This window comes from Mytilus californianus, unplaced genomic scaffold (assembly GCF_021869535.1).
Source record: "Mytilus californianus isolate M0D057914Y unplaced genomic scaffold, xbMytCali1.0.p SCAF_5, whole genome shotgun sequence".
NCBI lineage: Eukaryota > Metazoa > Mollusca > Bivalvia > Mytilida > Mytilidae > Mytilus > Mytilus californianus.
This window is the reverse complement of record NW_026262701.1, coordinates 33834276-33853480: the sequence shown is the minus strand read 5'-3', so window position 1 is coordinate 33853480 and position 19205 is coordinate 33834276. Positions and strand designations below refer to the sequence as shown.

The 19205-nt window shown below is 31.6% G+C and overlaps 1 protein-coding gene across 1 annotated transcript; it reads left to right on the top strand.

The window, feature by feature from the left end:
• The first annotated feature begins 2128 nt into the window (after positions 1-2128).
• LOC127700965 (ras-related protein Rab-2) lies at positions 2129-18799 on the top strand. The gene is made up of 8 exons (XM_052204721.1): positions 2129-2256; positions 3891-3962; positions 7743-7810; positions 9821-9903; positions 10366-10458; positions 11014-11125; positions 14547-14615; positions 15342-18799. Exons 1-8 carry the CDS (start codon positions 2211-2213, stop codon positions 15435-15437), a joined length of 639 nt encoding a protein of 212 aa, XP_052060681.1. The 5' UTR covers positions 2129-2210; the 3' UTR covers positions 15438-18799.
• The last annotated feature ends 406 nt before the right edge of the window (positions 18800-19205 follow it).

Sequence of the window (19205 nt, the reverse complement as noted above, 5' to 3'; positions counted from 1 at the left end):
ATATCCAAAACAAAGGTTCTGTTCTTTTAGTAGTGACATCATTTTTTAATGTCAAACTGTCATCTTATCAAAAGCAAAGATTCAAAGGTTTTTATAGAGACCCCTTTCGTATCCTCAAAATAATCTCCCTTCATGTACACACACACACAAACGTTGGAATGAAACTCAAAGCAAGTCTCAATATATAACATATATGTACATGTATGGAGGCCTCTTTTTTTTAAAAGACTGATAAAACAAAAAGGTTTTGTTGTGTAATTTTGAAGAGATAAAAGTGTTGAGAAAATAGAAACAGTACAAGAGCAAACACTGGTTGGTTCTTTTCCGCGATATAATTATCTCTAACTTGAGGTACGACCATTTGTAATTATTCTGATTTGAAAAAAGTACCCTTTGATGTGAAAAAAAAAATGTCCACAACTCTCTGCCTCAAGTTTTTTTAGTACCAACAAAATTAAAATGAACTCGTATATTAAAGAATACCCAAGCCAACTTTCCCCTACCCAATGCCTCCCACTTTTCCCTAAAACAAGTTTTGGTCGTCCCCTCAATACATTGATACAAAATATTTCGATTCTTAATGCGGAAGACATGTCTTTTGAACACGCGGAATCAAGACATTGAAATTGATTTAAGAATTGAATAGAAGAAAAAGATGCAGTGTACCACACGAAATCACAGTCTTATTGGCTTCTTTTCAAAAGAAACGAGGTCCAGGATAATTAACACGCCGTGACCTTACTTAATTTTTACATCAGGTTTTGCCAAAAAACCATAACTTGCAATTTGTGTATCATAAAATGTATATCTTTCTCTGCATAGCGCTAGTCTATGATTATTTAAATCGTACTGGATCCCCCTTTTTTACATGACATCCCGTTACCATGCACGGTAGACACATTACTTTTCTGTTTACGTACGCAGTTTTAGATATATAGCCTTTCACATTTCGAGCTATATATATTAGAACATTATGCGAAAATATCAAAATGATTTAAAGGATTAAATTGTTTATATTTGAAGGATGCTTTTAGACACAGAAAACTTAATTTTGATTCGGCATAGCATAAAAGAGAGGCGAAAGATACCAATGGGACATTCAAACTCTTAAATCGAATATAAACTGACAACGCCATGGCACACTCATACAAACATACTGACATAATATAAATAAGTACACAACACAAATGAAACAAATCATCATTCACATATAAAACATAAAACTGAATAAAGTCAAGCAACAACCAAAATTTCAGATTTATAGCAATTGTATATAAAAATCTATAAATCTATTTAAATAGTAAAATTGAGAATGGAAACGGGAATGTGTCCAAGAGGTAACAACCGGACCAAAGAACAGAAAACAGCACAAGAGGCCACCAATGGGTCTTCAACACAGCGAGAAAATCCCGCATCCGGAGGCAGGCTTCAGCTGGTCTTAAATAAAAATATGTACTAGTTCAGAGGAAATGGATGTCACACTAAACTCATGAACCAAAAAAAAAAACCATACAAGACTAACAAAGGCCAGAGGTTCCTAACTTGGGACAGGCGCAAAAATGCGGCGGGGTTAAACATGTTTTTTTTTTTTAGATCTCAACCCTCCCCCTATACCTCTAGCCAATGTAGAATAAACAAACACTAGCAATACGCACAGTAAAACTCAGTTTAAAGGAAGCCCGAGTCCGATGTTAGAATGGATAACAGAAGACACTAAGCGAACTGTTTTCTATAACTAATGACTATATAGCCGTAGGATATTTCGCACTGTATTTTGATGATTTTGCAAAACACGAAAAATAAAAAAAATCCGGCCAATTATATGCATTTTTGTTTCTATTACAAATAAATGAACAAAATGGACTTGGCAAACGTTGCAAATATCTGAGATAATGTAGCCATGGCAAAAAATGTAGAGGAAAAGGGACTGTACGCCATACTCTGAAACCGGACAAGAAGTTTGAAAAGCTAAGACTTGCGTTTTTTAAGCCTAACACAAGTAAAACAATATTAAATACACATAAAACAACTATTAAAACAAAACGGAACTTGAAATCCACACACAGCTAAAGAAAAAAAAAACCGGAAATATCTTTCAATTCCGGTTTGAGTCCATACTTATAGTTGAACTGGGACTACTTCCGGGTGAGAAATTGACGTCAACAAACTGACATCATCAGCCAATATCGACAGAAAAAAGAACGATCAAAATGTCTTATGCCTACTTATTTAAGTACATTATCATAGGAGATACAGGTAACGTAAATATATCATGTTTTAGGAACGGTATCGAATTTTTACAGATACAAAAGCAAGTTGCTTTTCATAATATGCGTAGGAGAAAAATACATATTGATTCAAAATGGCTGACCAAACAATTATTTAGCTTCATTTTTCACACGTTTTATTTACACGGTTGTTTACCAACGAGTTAGCGATCACGGGTTTATGATATAATTTGAAGTTACTATTTTTGTCAATATTACACATTAAAAACATGCACTGTAAATAGAGTTAAAATGAAGCTTCACATTTATTATTGATATTATCAACAATATACAAAATTATGTGTCCTGGACAATTTGGAAGCACATAAAAATGCCAATGGGTTGGTTTTGCAATGGTTTTTTCCTTCTTTATTTTGGATTGTCAATCATTTTTTGTTCATATCATTTCTACATTTGAAATAGACTTCATTAATCACTGTACTGTTTACAAATGTATTGATTGTCGATCATTGATTAATTATTTACCAGGTGTTAGGTCATTTGTTAGTGGCAGTTTGAAAGTGATAACAAAAGAAATAATTGTTAACATCTGTTAATACTTTATAAACATTTTATGAATTACTATTGCATGTATTGTGTAAAGCAATTCCACTGAAAACACTAAACTCATTTGTGAATTTCAGATACATACATGTACATATATGAATCATGATAATAAATAAAATTGATTTTACATGACAACACACAGAGTTGCTAATGTTTAGGACTAGTTGTTTTTTGTAATGATTAGTCATATTGCAGAACACATGATATCTATATGTCATTCAAAGTACATGTATCTGCAATAATAAAGTACTCAATATCATTTTAAAGCTATCGGGTACAACTACTGTTGTTTATTGAATGGAATTAAGACAACATAGCATTTTCCTTCATGAATTTTATAATGCATACAATTTTTAGAGATACCAGGCAATTGTCTGTGTTACAATTTTACAATGCATGGGATGTTGCATAATCACTCATTATTTTTTATATTTTCATTTAGTAGGACCCTTTAAGCTATTGGTCTGTTGAGGGGTCGGGTCTTACAATGGCTGTCTTTTGACACTTATTTAGATTTTTATAAAAAATAAAGAATCTCTGACCAATAGTTTTTATTGCAACTACAATTCTAGATCAGCTGTCAGGTTATTTAAAAAATAATTAGCTGTTTATAGATTAACTGATTAGGTTTTTAGTTATAATTTAGTACTAAAACAATCACAGTTTCATTAGAAAAAAACACAGAATTAACTGAAAATAAATACTGACCTAGAAAAAATTGCATAGTTATGAGTACTGATTCTGTAGTACAGCAAAAAAACAATGCTTTTGCTCGTGGCAAGGAAATTCCTGATTATTCCACACAAAACATCCTATACATCCTGGTCTGCTGCACTCAGTATAATAGTTTACTGAAGTTATTAAGTCAAGAGCACTATGAAGATTCAATACGCTAAGTAAATTTATTTCAAAAAAGTGGTGTGCCCTCTTGGTAAAAACTTACCTTGCAATGTCCTATTGAAATCTTCAGGAAACACTATGACATTTGTTATGAGGTCGGTGAATCAGTGTACTTATTATTTACTGTTATACTAAAAATCTATGAATTTTTTTCAGGTGTTGGAAAATCCTGTCTCTTATTACAGTTTACAGATAAGAGATTTCAACCTGTACATGATCTCACCATTGGTAAGAAATGTTGTCAGTAAATAAAGTTAATTATTAGTTTGAAAGATATATAGGAATAGTTTTGGGAAAACAATTACTGTATAATATTATATCAAGAGTAACTAAGCTGCCTTTCAAATTAAGAAATGCCCTATTTGCACACTGGTATATATATATATTGTAAATTAATATTTAGTTTGTGTATTCAAAAAAATGTCTTGGTATATAAAGTTTATGTATTTGATAGATATTTTATCACTGAGACACTAAGGGACGATAGGTTTTAAACACTCCTATAGTCTAGCTGTAACAAGTACATTGCATGACTATGTTCTAATTTTATATTCTTTTGTCAGTGCAGTATCGGAAATTAGAACAGGGACAGCTGTTTATGTCATGAAAAAATCATCTCTGTCATAATTATGCCCCTGCCACACCAGAGGGGGCATTAAGTGTTACCCTTGTCCGTCCATACGTCCCAAAATTAGTTTCCATTCTCTAACTTTAGTTTACCTCAACCAAATGTTATGAAACTTATACACAATGCTTATTACCACAAAACACAGATCAAGTTCAATTTGGGTTGCGTCACTTTTACCGTTCTTGAGTTATGTCCAGGCCATAATCTTGCCAGCGAAATGACAATTTTTGAAAATTTTGAAAATCGCTAGAACTCGCCAGCTGACTGACTTCATAGTGGAGTCAAATCACTATCAAAATTGGTATAAGGGAGACAACTTTTGATTTACAAGGCACACAGGTAATCAAAAATGGCGACTGACAAGGAAAATCAAGTTTTTCGAAACGACCACGGACTAATACTATCGACAATTAAATGAAATAAATACAACAGCAAATTTGAACATCCTTGGATTTAACATTTAAAACTAATCAAACTGAAAACCAAGCATCTGTTTGAGTCATCATTTACGATATTTTCCTCATGAGGCTGTTGCGTAATCACTCAGCTGATTTATTTTATTCTCATTCATTACGAGCCGACCAGTTGTACTAATCGGTAGGTTAAGGGTTGAGAATTAACAGGAGATTTTTTTTGCTATTAATTGAAAAAATTGAAATGTAAAAAGTTAAACCTGCTGATGGATAATTTAATTGCAAATGTACGACGCGTGGTCAGCTTGTGGTTAGCAGCATATTTTGTTTTACGACCAAAGAGAGATATCTTTATTAACAAAAATAACAAAACATACTTCTTTATCAGTTAATTAATATGGGATTGGGAGATATCTCAAATTACAACTGATATGATGTCCTGTACATTGATGATTCAATAATGTTCTACAAAATTATGACAAGTGGTGATAAAAAAAAAATTGCCCAATCCTTCCTGGGACTATTACACTAACTAATATATTAGTCCTAGATCATTCCCAAGCAGTTCTCGATAATAAAAGAAAACAAGAAATTAGATGAATAATGATTTTTCAAACTGAGCGTATTGAGGTAGATGCACATGAAACTATAATGCATGATATTTTTTAAACAAATTCAAATTTACAGTACAAATGATATGACTCAATAAATAACAACTACATTTTCAAAGTTATTTTATTAAAAGTTTTCAATATATACAGTATCATATAAAATTACTGCAGGTATATTTTTATTGTATATATTAAACAATGTCCTTAATGTATTTATGTCATAGATCATATGAACGAAAACACAACGCAACCGAAACAGTAATGGAATTACACTTCTCCAAGAAGTTGACCACTTCTCCCTTCTCTCTCATGGAAGGAGAAATCACTTCTCCCTCTCAAAAATCCTAGATTAGGCCCTGGTTTTGTCCCTTTATAATGTTATATGCAAGCAGGGGCATCATCTGTGTCCCATAGACACATTCTCCATTTATTATACGACCGCAAAATTTTTTTTGCATCATATAATGCTATCATGTCGTCGTCTGCATCGTCCGAAGACTCATTTAGTTTCCGGACAATAACTTAAGTTTAAGTGAATAGATCTCTATGAAATTTTACCATAAGGTTCAATACCACAAAAGGAAGGTTGGGATTGATTATGGGGGTTATGGCACCAACAGATAAGGAATTAAGGACCAAAAAGGGGCCAAAAATAAGCATTTTTGTAACTTCCAGACAATGACTTGTGTGTTAGTGTATGGATCTCTCTGACATTGTACCACAAGGTTCCATATCACAAAGGGAATGCTGGGATTGATTTTGGTGGTAATTGCCTCAATATTTTAGGAATTAGGGGCCAAAAAAGGGGCAAAAAACAAGCATTTTTCTAGTTTCATGACAATTACTTGTGTGTAAGTGTATGGATCTTAAAAGATTCTTTCTGAAATTGTACTTCAAGGTTCCATATCACAAAGGGAAAGCTGGAATTGGGTTTGGGGTTAATAGCCAAAAACGTTAAGGAATAAGGGGCCAAAAATAAGCATTTTTATAGTTTCCAGACAATAACTTGTGTTCAAGTGTATAGATCTCTCTGAAATTGTACTGCAAGGTACCATACTACAAAGGGAAGGCTGGGATTGAGTTTGGGGGTAATTGCCTCAAAATTTTAGGAATTAGGGTCCAAAAAGGGGCAAAAAACAAGCATTTTTCTAGTTTAAGGACAATAACTTGTGTGTAAGTGTATGGATCTTAATGAAATTGTACTACAAGGTTCCATATCACAAAGGGAAAGCTGGGATTGAGTTTGGGGGTAATTGCCCTAATCGTTTAGGAATTTGGGGCCAGAAAGGGGCCAAAAAACAAGCATTTTTACAGTTTCCAGACAATACACATGTAACTTGTGTTCAAGTGTATGGATCTCTATAAAATTGTACTGCAAGGTACCATACCACAAAGGGAAGGCTGGGATTGAGTTTTGGGGTGATGAATTTTAAGGCGGTTTAAAAAATTTAGGGGGGGGGTTCCCTTTTTTTTTCTTTAAAATTTTCCATTTTAAGTTGGTTATTTTTATTTATTTATATATAAAAGCAAATAATAATGATATGGTTTGATTTCATAAAAAATTGAAATATTGGGGTTCTTTGATATGCTGAATCTAAATGTGTATTTAGAATCTTGGTCCCGTTTTCAAATTGGTCTAGCCAGTCAACACTGAGGTTGTGAGTTCGAACCCCGCTTGTGCGGGTGCACTCGACTCCAATCTTAATTGACTAGGATTGTCAGTTTCCCTATCGAAGGTCAGTGGTTTTCTCTAGGCACTCCGGATTCCTTCGCCAATAAAAATTGGCCGCCACGAAATAGCCCAAAAGCGGTGCTTAAAAGTGGCGTTAAAACACCAAAAATCAAATCAAATTGGTCTACATTAAGGTCCAAAGGGTCCAAAATAAAACTTAGTTTGATTTTAACAAAAATTGAATTCTTGGGGTTTTTGATATGCTGAATCTAACTGTGTATGTATTTAGATTTTGGATATTGGACCATAATAGGTAAATTAAAAAAAATTAAGTTCTTAGACCACATTCATTCTGTGTCAGAAACTTATGCTGTGTCAAATATTTAATCACAATCCAAATTCAGTGCTGTATCAAGCTTGAATGTTGTGTCTATACTTGCCCCAACTGTTCAGGGTTCGACCTCTGCGGCCTATCAAGCTGCTCCCAGCGGAGAATTTTATTTTTCAAATGATTTACCAGTACATTTTATATAGCAGGTACATCAGTTTAAGGAATATAGCCTGTAAATTACATGTCAAGACTGTCACCATCAACAAATTCTCAGGATTTGTTTTTTGTATTTATACTTTGCTAAACTATGCAATTGAAAACTACTTCAATCTCTCCTTTTTTTATAATTTCAGGTGTGGAGTTTGGTGCTCGTATGATAACTATTGATGGTAAACAAATAAAACTGCAGATCTGGGATACAGTAAGTTACAAACATAATTATTACAGAAGATTACAAAGAACATGACACAATCTATTAAATCATCTTTAGCATTGCTTTAGAAATGATCATAGCCACAGTCTTGTTCTCTTTTATGCCCCTGCAACTGAAAGTTGGGGGCATATTGTTTTACTCCCGTCCTTCCCATTATGGGTATATAGTTATTCCAGATAACTCTTCCTGCAGTTTGAATGCTAGGAAGTATTCACTTTGCTGGCTGTTTGTATATATATTGAAGGTGTGCATGTGGTCAGGGTTTAGATTTTTATTGATATTTGCTCTTTTGGGAGATAGTTAAACTTTGTCATTTTTATGCCCCCGCCTTAGCGGAGGAGGCATTAAGTTTTACCCTTGTCTGTCTGTACGTACGTCCCAAAATTGGTTTCCATTAACTTTAGTTTGCCTCAACCAAATGTTATGAAACTTATACACAATGCTTATTACCACAAAACATAGATCAAGTTTGAATTTTGGTGGTGTCACTTTTACCGTTCTAGAGTTATGCCCCTTTACAAATGGAAAAATTGCTGAAATATTCGTTTCTGTTCTCTAACTTTAGTTTGCCTCAACCAAATGTTATGAAACGTATGCACAATGCTAATTACCACAAAAAACAGATCAAGTTCGAATTTTGGTGGCGTCACTTTTACCGTTCTAGAGTTATGCCCCTTTACAAATGGAAAAATTGCTGTATTTTTTGTTTCCTTTCTCTAACTTAAGTTTGCCTCAAATAAATGTTATGAAACTTTTAAACAATGCTTATTACCACAAAACTCAGATCAAGTACAAATTTGGGTAGCATCACTATTACAGTTTTTGAGTTATGTCCCTTTATAACGTTATATGCAAGCGGGGGCATCATCTGTGTCCCATGGACACACTCCCCACTTATTTTGGAGTATTTACTTGCATAAGAGGTGCATAGCATTTCAGGATAACTCCTCCTACAGTTTGAATACTAGGAAGTTTTCACTCAGCTAGCTGTTTGTACATATATTGAAGATGTGCATGAGGTCTGGGTTTAAATTTTCATTAATTTTTTTTTCTTTTTGGAGATAGTTGAACTTTGCCATTTTTTGGAGTATTTACTTGCATTAGCAGTGCATAACGTTTCCGGATAACTCCTCCTACAGTTTAATTGCTAGGAAGTTTTCACTTTGCTGGCTGTTTGTACATATATTGAAGGTGTGCATGTGGTTAAGGGTTTTGATATTTATTAATATTTGCTCTTTTGGGAGATAGTTGAACTTTGTCATTTTTGGAGTAAATACTTGCATAAGAGGTGCATAGCGTTTCCAGATAACTCCTCCTGCAGTGAACCCTAGACCTATGTGCTCCCATGCTCAACTTTGTCAATTTTAAAATAACACTTTGCATCTGCAGGGGCATCATTTGTGTCTCCCAGACACAATAATATCTCAAAGAAAGTCCTACATTGACTTTGTTATAATACAGTCACTTCAGAGTAGACTGCGGGACATGATCACTTTGTCTAGTTTCATGTTTAATGTCCATTTAATCATTTCGTGGTCCAGCTAAAATTTGAAAGGTGCAGGGTGCCAGTGGATGGCAGGGCACTTTTATTGTTTGAGGAAAGGGCAATTATTTTTTATCTTTTGTACATGCTATTAAGTTTTCTACCACATGCTCCCAATATACTTGAGTATTGATACAATGATAACTTTGAAAATTAACGTCAAAGTTGAAATAAGTCATCAATAAATCAAAATTCTTCCCCATTGTGTTTTGACAAGTAGACTTAAATATTATTTAAGTCTTTGATGTGTTGATATTGATTTGTATTATAAAATGAGGAGACCGTGGACTGTTTTAGTGTTTATGGTAAAGTTCTTAGTGAGAACTCAGAAAAATTCAGGTAGGCCTAGAATCAACCCGGTCTATGGCAAGATTTATGTATAATTATTAAATACAAAGGACATAAAAAATTAAAGGTTCCATTGAATTTTTAACAATATATTTTCTTTTTTTCAGGCAGGTCAGGAATCATTCCGATCTATAACAAGATCTTACTACAGAGGTGCTGCTGGTGCTTTACTAGTATATGATATTACAAGGTAAAAACTGTTGATATTACAGGGTAACAACTATTTTTCATTATAGTAGCCTAGAACTGATGTTATACTGTGTATCAATGATAATATAAAGTTTCAAAGAAGAATGCTACTTGTGTTTTTCGATATATGGTGTACTTGATATCACATGGTAAAACTTGTCATAGTATGAAAATTGCTTGAAATTTGTAAATCAATAAATATTAAGTTATGCCATAAAAAGTGATTACAATGTCAGGAATAGAGAAAAGTACTTTTATCAAAATTAAGAGAGAAATGAGAGATCAGTTTTGTTAAAAATAAATATGTATAGAAATACATCATTTTAAAGAAGTTTTTGAATAATAGATAACATATAAATATATATATGTATAGTATCAAATTTTTATACTTTAAAAAAAGTTCTGATGATCAAATGTCAATTAAATATCTTCATGTTACATGTATATATGTTTCTATTTTCAGGAGAGACACATTTAACCATTTAACAACCTGGTTAGAAGATGCCAGACAACATTCCAATTCTAATATGGTTATTATGTTAATTGGAAATAAAAGGTAGGAAGGGGTGAGAGGTAGGGTTAGGGGAGAATCTAGCTTTTGTAGTAAAGAGGAGGAATGGTATCCAGGGTCTCAACAGGATTGCTTTAAAATATTTATAATGACATGATTATAATGCATGGAACAGTGTTTTCTCACAGTCAACTAAAACAAATTACTTTAAAAAAAAATTGTTTTCGAGGCAGCAAATCACTAAAAAAACTTTGCTCTTTAAGTGTCAGAAAACATGAGTTTTATTTTTCTTGCAGCTGCATTTCAGAATAGAATTAAATGATGTTTTAATCATTTAATAGTATGATAAGTTTAATTGCATTAGCATTTCATTGGCTTATACTGGTTTAAAGTAAACTGCAGATTAACACCAGAAATGCTTGTAAAATAACAATAGGAATTTTATAGCTCTCTATGTCTATCTTCAGTAATACTTATACATTAGAGGAAATTCAAGGCTTGCATCTTATTCCTTTAAGTAGGTTATAATTTGAATAATAATGTATATGAAATATACCTTTAAAGATATGATTTTTGTAACTGTTTATTTGTTTGTTTTAGTGATTTAGAAGCCAGAAGAGATGTAAAGAAAGAAGAAGGAGAAGCTTTTGCTAGAGAGCATGGTTTAATATTCATGGAAACATCAGCTAAAACAGCTGCCAATGTAGAGGAGGTAATTTCGTCAAAAATCATGGATACTTCTAATTATGTCCATACTTTGCAAAGAGGGGGATACTGGTTTACCTCTGTCTGTCCCATGAAACTTTTTTCACATTGTTTCTTAGGAACTACAAATGAGAGCTTTCTTAAATTTAGAATCAAGCTTAATAATGTGATAATGCTATACCATGTGAGGCATCTTCACATCCATAGTTCATCATCTTCCTGTTTGCTGAATACTTATAGCCAGAATACTCAAATACCTATTTTCATGATACTTATAACGTCATGAAGATTAGTTCCCAAAAAGCTGTTAATAGTATGAACTCAGTTGTGTCGAAAACTCGGATGAGTCGAAGTAATTTCTCGGTTCCGGTAAAATTCCTGTTTGATCAATGCATAATTACCTCTGATAAGGCGAACTCGGTTGATTCAAATACTTGGTTAAGTCGGGTAAATGTTATAGTCCCGTCGATATAAAATTAATGTGTATTGACCCCGATGTCTCGAAGTTCAAAAGTAATAATTTTGGAAAGATGCAGACCTAATGATAAAAATTCAAATCGGATGTATTTCATATTTAACCTAATCATTTTCAAAAGTTACATCCCAACTCCTTTGTTCTAACAGGGGTGATCTGAGTCTGATCATCCCTACCAGATCACCCTACCTTGAGTTTCTTTGTTCTGCATGCTTTCTTTTGTTCTGTAACATTTTGGCGAGAATGTAGAACACACAATAAAACTTAGAAATATTTATGCGGAATAAAGACTAATTTTCTAAATTTATGTAGAAAAAATCCACTAAATTTCCAGTGTCTATGCGGGGAATCGAACTCAAGACCTTAAACATATGAAGCCGCTATTCATACCTCTACACCAGGACAACTGGATACAAACTCACTGTTAATTTAACATATTTAAACATTGTATCCGGGGCTCATAAAGGGTATATACTATATAGTTATATATAAAGTATATTATAATTATTGTACGGCATTCTGAACTAGATGTTATGAAGCGTAAATGTTTTTTCATATAGTCTAGAAGAGCTGGGATGTAAAATAGTTATCCCACTCGGACTTGGTGTGTCAGTGTAAGATCGGCCTCCGGGCTGAACTTACACAGACACACCACATCCTCATGGGATAACTATTACAGATTAAAGCTGAGTTAGCATACTTGCTTGTATAATAGTAAAAATTACATGTTTAGTATGAACAGTAATTAACACCTGTGTTGATCATCCAAGCGGAAAGTTAGTGTGTTGCACATATTTTGAACAAATTTATATGACCCAAGCCAAGATTAAATGAATCGTTAGAATTGAAATTCATTAATTACAATGAATAAAAGGATTTTAAGACAATAATGATAATTTATAATAATTTTATGTAAAGCAGACGACCTCATCAGAGACCGTTGAGAACTTGTTTCCTTCTGCGAATGATTTCATAATTTATAGTGACTGACCTTTGTAAATATTTGTGTATAATATTGATTTTATTTGTGCATAACTTGTACGTGTTGTATCTGTACTTGTGTGTTTAGTTATAATGAAGGACCAAAAAAATACAGAGATTGAATACACAATCATAAAGTGTTATATCGAAAAAGGCACACTGTTCAAAGTATCAAGTTTACACATTTCTCATACCGTATTTCATGCATTCCAAATTTATGATGACACACTCGACCTCGGATGAGTTGAATACTTTGGTCCCTTTGACCTTGACATAACAAGGTTCGACGGTATATGATAATGTAAAATCTTGAAAATAAATATGACAGTAAATTTGTTGTTTAAACAAAACGAGCTGGGAAATTGGAAGGCATAAACATTTGTGTTTTTATGCCCGGCCGTAGCGAAGGGGCATTAGGTTTTACCATTGTCCGTCTGTACGTACGTACGTCCCAAAGTTGGTTTCCGTTCTCTAACTTTAGTTTGCCTCAAACAAATGTTACGGAACTTATACACAATGCTTATTACCACAAAACACAGATCAAGTTTGAATTTTGGTGGGTTACTTTAACCATTCTAGAGCTATGCCCCTTTACAAATGGAAAAATTGCTGAATTTTTCGTTTCCATTCTCTAACTTTAGAACTTATACACAATACTTATTACCACAAAACTCGGATCAATTACCACAAAACTCAGATCAAGTACAAATTTGGGTATCATCACTTTTACCGTTCTTCAGTTATGTCCCTTTATAACTTTATATGATACATGTATGCAAGCAAGGGCATCATCTGTGTCCTATGGACACATTCCCCATTTATTAGTCCCCTACCAACGAAGTCGAAGGGGACTTTAGGTTTGCACTCCGTCTGTCTGTCCATCCATCAGTCCGGCAAATCAGCTTTCCACACTTTTTTTCTTCGTTCTTGAAGATATTGATTCGATATTTGGTATATAGTTTTATCAAGACAAGTTACAGATCAAATTCGAATTTTGTTCTGGTCTGATGATTTAGTCCAGAGTTATGGACCATAACGCTGGATCATATCTAATGTTAGAGTACTATGTTAAACCATATTTCTGTACAAAGGGAGATAACTCATTTTTTAAAAGACATTCTTTGTTAAATTATTTGAGGAATTTTTTGGCAGGTTTGTTTGTTATTTAGTATAAACTAATTTTCTGAATGCTATATGTATAAAAAAAATTATGAAGAGAAATCCTTTAATTAGATAATAATCTATTTTTATTAATGTATATATTTCAATACATTACATTGTGTAGATAAAATTTGTTGACATTTTATAGATAAGTTACAAATCTATATTAGTTTGTGACAAATGAAAGAAAAAATATTTGGAACTATTAATTACATTTGATTATAATTTGAAAATAGATATACACTGTATTACATCATATCTAATTTTAGAGAACTATTAATCATATTTGATGTTTTTTTCATCATGCTTATAAGATATTGATTGATAATTGGTATATATATATATATAGTTTTATCATGACAAGTTACAGATCAAGTTCAAATTTTTGTTTCGGTCTAATAAAATTGTGCAGAGTTATGGTCTTTGGACTTGAAAAATTCACTCATATAATCAGTTTTCCACACTGTTTTTAGTCATGCTTGAAGATATTGACATGATATTTACTTTTTGTTTACAACATGACAAGTTATAGAACAAGTTTGCATTTTGTTCCAGTATAATGAATTTTTACCCGGTAGGGGACTATGTATTGCCATGCAATACTCTCAGAATTCTTGTTTTTCATGAACCTTTCACGTTTTACAGTTGGAGTTAAAAAAAAAGAGTTAGTCTTACTCCTTTGTTATTTAGACCCTATTGTGTTAAAACCAAAAACTATTTAGAAAAAAAAATTAAATCACATCTAATAACAAATTACTCATTATAATATGTTATAAAGCATAGCTTTAAAGATATCTGAAATATATTTCAGGCTTTTATAAACACTGCTAAAGAGATTTACCAAAAAATACAAGATGGTGTATTTGATATTAATAATGAGGTAAGTATAGTTTTCTATTTATTTTATGTTTTATCTCTGAATGAAGAAGTGTGTTTTTGTCATCTCATACAGATAAAGAGGAAATGTCATAAAATACATTTTATGTTAGTATTGAAAGATGTCTTAAAATTTGATATTGATGAAACTCCATATTATTATGCCCCTCCTACAATAAAATGGGGAATATTGCTTTCCAGTCTGCATCCATCTGATTGTCTTTATGATGGTCTATGTCATATCTGGTTAAAATATTGGTTTACAGTAGTTTACCATGAAGTTGTGGCCATTTTTGAAGGGCAAATGGTTGATTTTCTTATTTGACTAACCAAATTGAAACATGCGGTACAAACAAGTCTTATAAAAGATCCTCACTAGATCGTAGTCATGAATCAAGCTAAAAGAAATTAAAATTGTTCATAAAACAACTTTTTCCGAAGTCTAGTAATTAGTGTAAGAAGTGTAACAAGTTGAATTTGGCTGATTCATGAAGGAATTTGTGCTCAAATTGTGTTAATCGAAAGCTATCTATAGGCACATCTTCTTCTTAATTTTCTTTTGGATAAAATATGCATACCTTATTATTAAATTGCTTGTTCCAAAAAAAAAACCTTTGTGAAAAAATGAATATATTTGGAAGATGAGAAATGACGAAATTGAATATTAATGAGAAACTTTGAAATTAAATTCAAATGAAATTTTTTATAACATGACTGGTTTTGTTTGTAGGCTAATGGTATTAAGATTGGACCACAACATTCACCAAACAATCCAAACATGCCATCAGGAGGAGGTGGAGCTAACCAAGGAGGTGGATGTTGCTAAATATAGGACTGACATTGTTGTGATCATTACGAAAAAGTGAAAGTATGCAAGGGATGTTTGTAGAAGACTATAAATGTCTTGAGTGTTTAAATTATATTATTAAACTACTTACAAAATTCATAGGGTCTGAACTTCTAGATTACTATTCCTTTGAATGCTTAATAGTCAAATGTATTTTTAGAGATAAAATACTTAAGGAAGGATATAGATCATTAATTATGAATATCTTTAGTTCAAAATTTGCAAAAGATCTTGTGATTGGTAACGTTATTTATCTTTATGATAATTTTTTTCTTAAATATTATATATTCATGCATAGCAGGCTCGATGACAACATACAGACTCATTACTAAAGTTCACACTTTTTATTAAAAAGAGATTTAAATATTATATGTCACAAGTAGTTTTATAATATTATTTGGTATGATTTGTTGAAGACTTAGGATGTGATAGGTGAATAGTTTTCATTTATAGCTTTTCATTTCTGAATACATTTGCATATATAAATTTTGCAATGGTCAAATGCACCAAGGGAGAAAACTACATCATGTGTTTAAATGACAAAAATTAGAAAATTTCTTTCATTGTAATTAAAAACCTATAGCACAATTGGGTAGGGGGATAAAGCTGTGTTTATATGTCGATGTTGCATACATGTGTTATGATTTTACGTCTGCATCTTTTCTTGTATTTGTCTCAGTTTTAATCATGATATTGTTAAAAAAAGAAGATTTTACATATTTTACATTCCAAATATGTTTCAGAAGTATAACTTTAAAAAGGATTTTTATAATAAATGCAACTAAAACAACAACATTTTTATTTGTTGATTGGTAACGTAAGTGGAGTTAATATTTTTCTGTGTAAAGACACAATTTGAAAGTCATCATTGATTGTAAAAAAACTCATATCATTCTATAGATAGAAAAAGTTACAACTAACAGTTATAAGTTGTAATTGCTACTTGTGTTGTTTGCAACTTTTCTTTTGTGCAAACAATGCATTTATCGATTGCAATTTTAGGGCATTAGAAATTAAAATGTGATCTTATAAAGTTCATTGACTAAACTTTTTCTGGGTAACATCTGTAATTTAAGTCACTTGCCCTATGCACATATTTGGTAAAATCTGGTTCTATAAATGAAAATAACATAAAAAAATTGTCTGGACCATAAACATTGTCTTAATTTTGTCTATTTAAATAGCTTGTAAAATGTTTAAGAAAACGGGTCACATGTGAAATGTTTTGTCAAAACAACATATTTCAACTGATTTTGTTCATACTTTTGTTATCAGCTAAATGAAATTGGAATTGACTGTATGCTTTTCAGTGATTGTTTTGTTAATGAACTTAACCGTATGATTGTGATGGTCTCAATTATTTTAAGTTCATTTGATTTATCATTTATCTGGAAAAAAGTCTGCATGTACTTTCACATTTTAAGCCTGTCACTAAATTTTGAATAATATGATAACTGTAAGAGTTGATGTATAGTGCAATGGAATGGTTTTTACATCTCATTAGTATTTTTCGATGTCACAGTTTCTTTGGTAAATTTGGGTTAAGAATGCACTTATTGTTGCGAAATCTGAAATTTCAAGTATTTTGCGAGGATGTTGATAAAAGGGAAACAGTAAAATTTATTTGTTTTTTAGAACAGTTATAGAAGGAAAACTAAAGGACTTTACATACTGTTTGGAAGTTACTTTGTTGATGTTGTTTATGTTTTGTTTTAATCTTTAATGTTGTTAACTCTTGTAAATGTACATAAAGTCTTTATTTATCTCTGCAGCTTAATGAAGAAATATAATTAAAGCAAAAATTGTAGATACTTAAATATATAATCTTTATGATATGAAATGAATAATATATTTTAAGATTGCACATCATTGAATTAAACAAATCATTTGTCCCATAACCCCTAGAAAGTTTTCCTTATGAAAATCTCTTTAATAACACCTCACATGAGCAAAATTGTATCAAACCTTTCAAATTTTTCAATTTATATTTTTCTGTTCACCGTGATAGGACAAATTTTTCATCATAGAGAAATTCATGTACCTGGTATAAAGTTGGAGATGAATACCAGACATAAAAAGGGGAAAACTGTACTAAGCAAATAGTGTAAAACTTGCATAGCAGAAATTTATATAATTTTTCTTTTCATAACATGATTACAGCAAAGGTTTAACGATCACAAAATTGTGGTTCATTTTTTCTCTCATTTAATTTGATAAAAAGCTAGCCTCACATGTGATTTTATTTTGTTTTATTTATTTATAAGAGTAACCATTAATACCCGAGTTTTCTTGATTTACCTGCGATGTACAATTTCATATTTTGTTCTATTTTTATACTATGTTCATTTTAGGGTTGTAAAAGTTTGTGTATTCATTTCTGAGTCATTTATCTTAAAAGCCATTTTGAATGTGTAAAACGAATGATTGTGTACTAGTTATTAGTGTACTATTTAAATCATAAATACATGATGCTAACAAAGTCTATTTTAAATATCATAATTATTTTTAATGTACATTATTCTGACATAAGTAAGTTTTTTAAAGATGCCAATACTGCCAGGAATTGATCTGTATATTGTAAAACTACTTATGTAATGTGTAAAATAGATTTTACACCCAAAGATACAAAACCTATCTCATTTTCCCAGAAATTTTTTTTGTTCTTGATGTGGAGAAGGTGGTTTTCAAAAACAAACAAAAAAAGCTGTCTGAAAAGACAAAATTAAAAAAAAAAAATTTCTTTCAATTTAATGTACTGTTTTAAACTAGACAGTTATGTTTAAAAGGTTGTGGCTGTTAAAGTACTTGGCACCCAGGTTGGTGTCTAATAATACTTTTTAGAAATTTAAAAATTGCTTTTTATGATAGTTACTCCATACTATGTATGTTTAGATAGGCCAGTTTTTTCCATTATTGGATGAGTAAAACTAACTGTTGCATGTGAAAGACATTGATCAAGAAATCCATTTAATATTCCCGTTTTAGAAAAAAAGTGCTGTTATAAAATACTGTAAATTTAAAAATTAATGTCTGCATTTATGAATGTTATTGTTGATCAACAGGAAAACAAACAAAATAAACTACTGCTATTTCAGAAAATGTAGAATACATGTAATGCATGATTAGAATTTTAAATGTGAGTTCTTGTTATTGTGATATTATTCCTGCTACTCTTTTTACACAATATTAAAAACATCTCAATACTTTTTGAATTTACAGTATTCTAAAAGAACATTCTTTACACAAATTTTCATTTTTCCTTGGGTTATGTGCTGATTTCTGTTTACATGTATGTGTGCAAATAACATTGTTTATATATGTCAATAAAAATAGTATGATTATTTTTTTTTATTATTATACAATTCCTTGTAATAACTGAATTTTTCAAAGTGAAATTGATATATGAAATAAGGAGATGTAGTATGATTGCTAATGAGACAACTATCTACCAGAGACCAAATGATGTAGATGTTAGCAACTATAGGTCCCTGTACAGCCTTCAACAATGAGGAAAACCCATATCGCAAAGCAAGCTGTAAAAGGCCCTAACATGACAAAAACTCGAACAAGAAAACCAAAACTTGATTTTGTACAAAACAGCAAAGGAAAAACAAAAAGGATAAAAAGCTACAAACGACAACCACTGAATTACAGGCTCCTGACTTGGGACATGCACATAAAGAATGTGATGGCGTTTAACATTTTTGCAGGGACCCAACCCTCTCCCGATGAAACAGCATAATATAA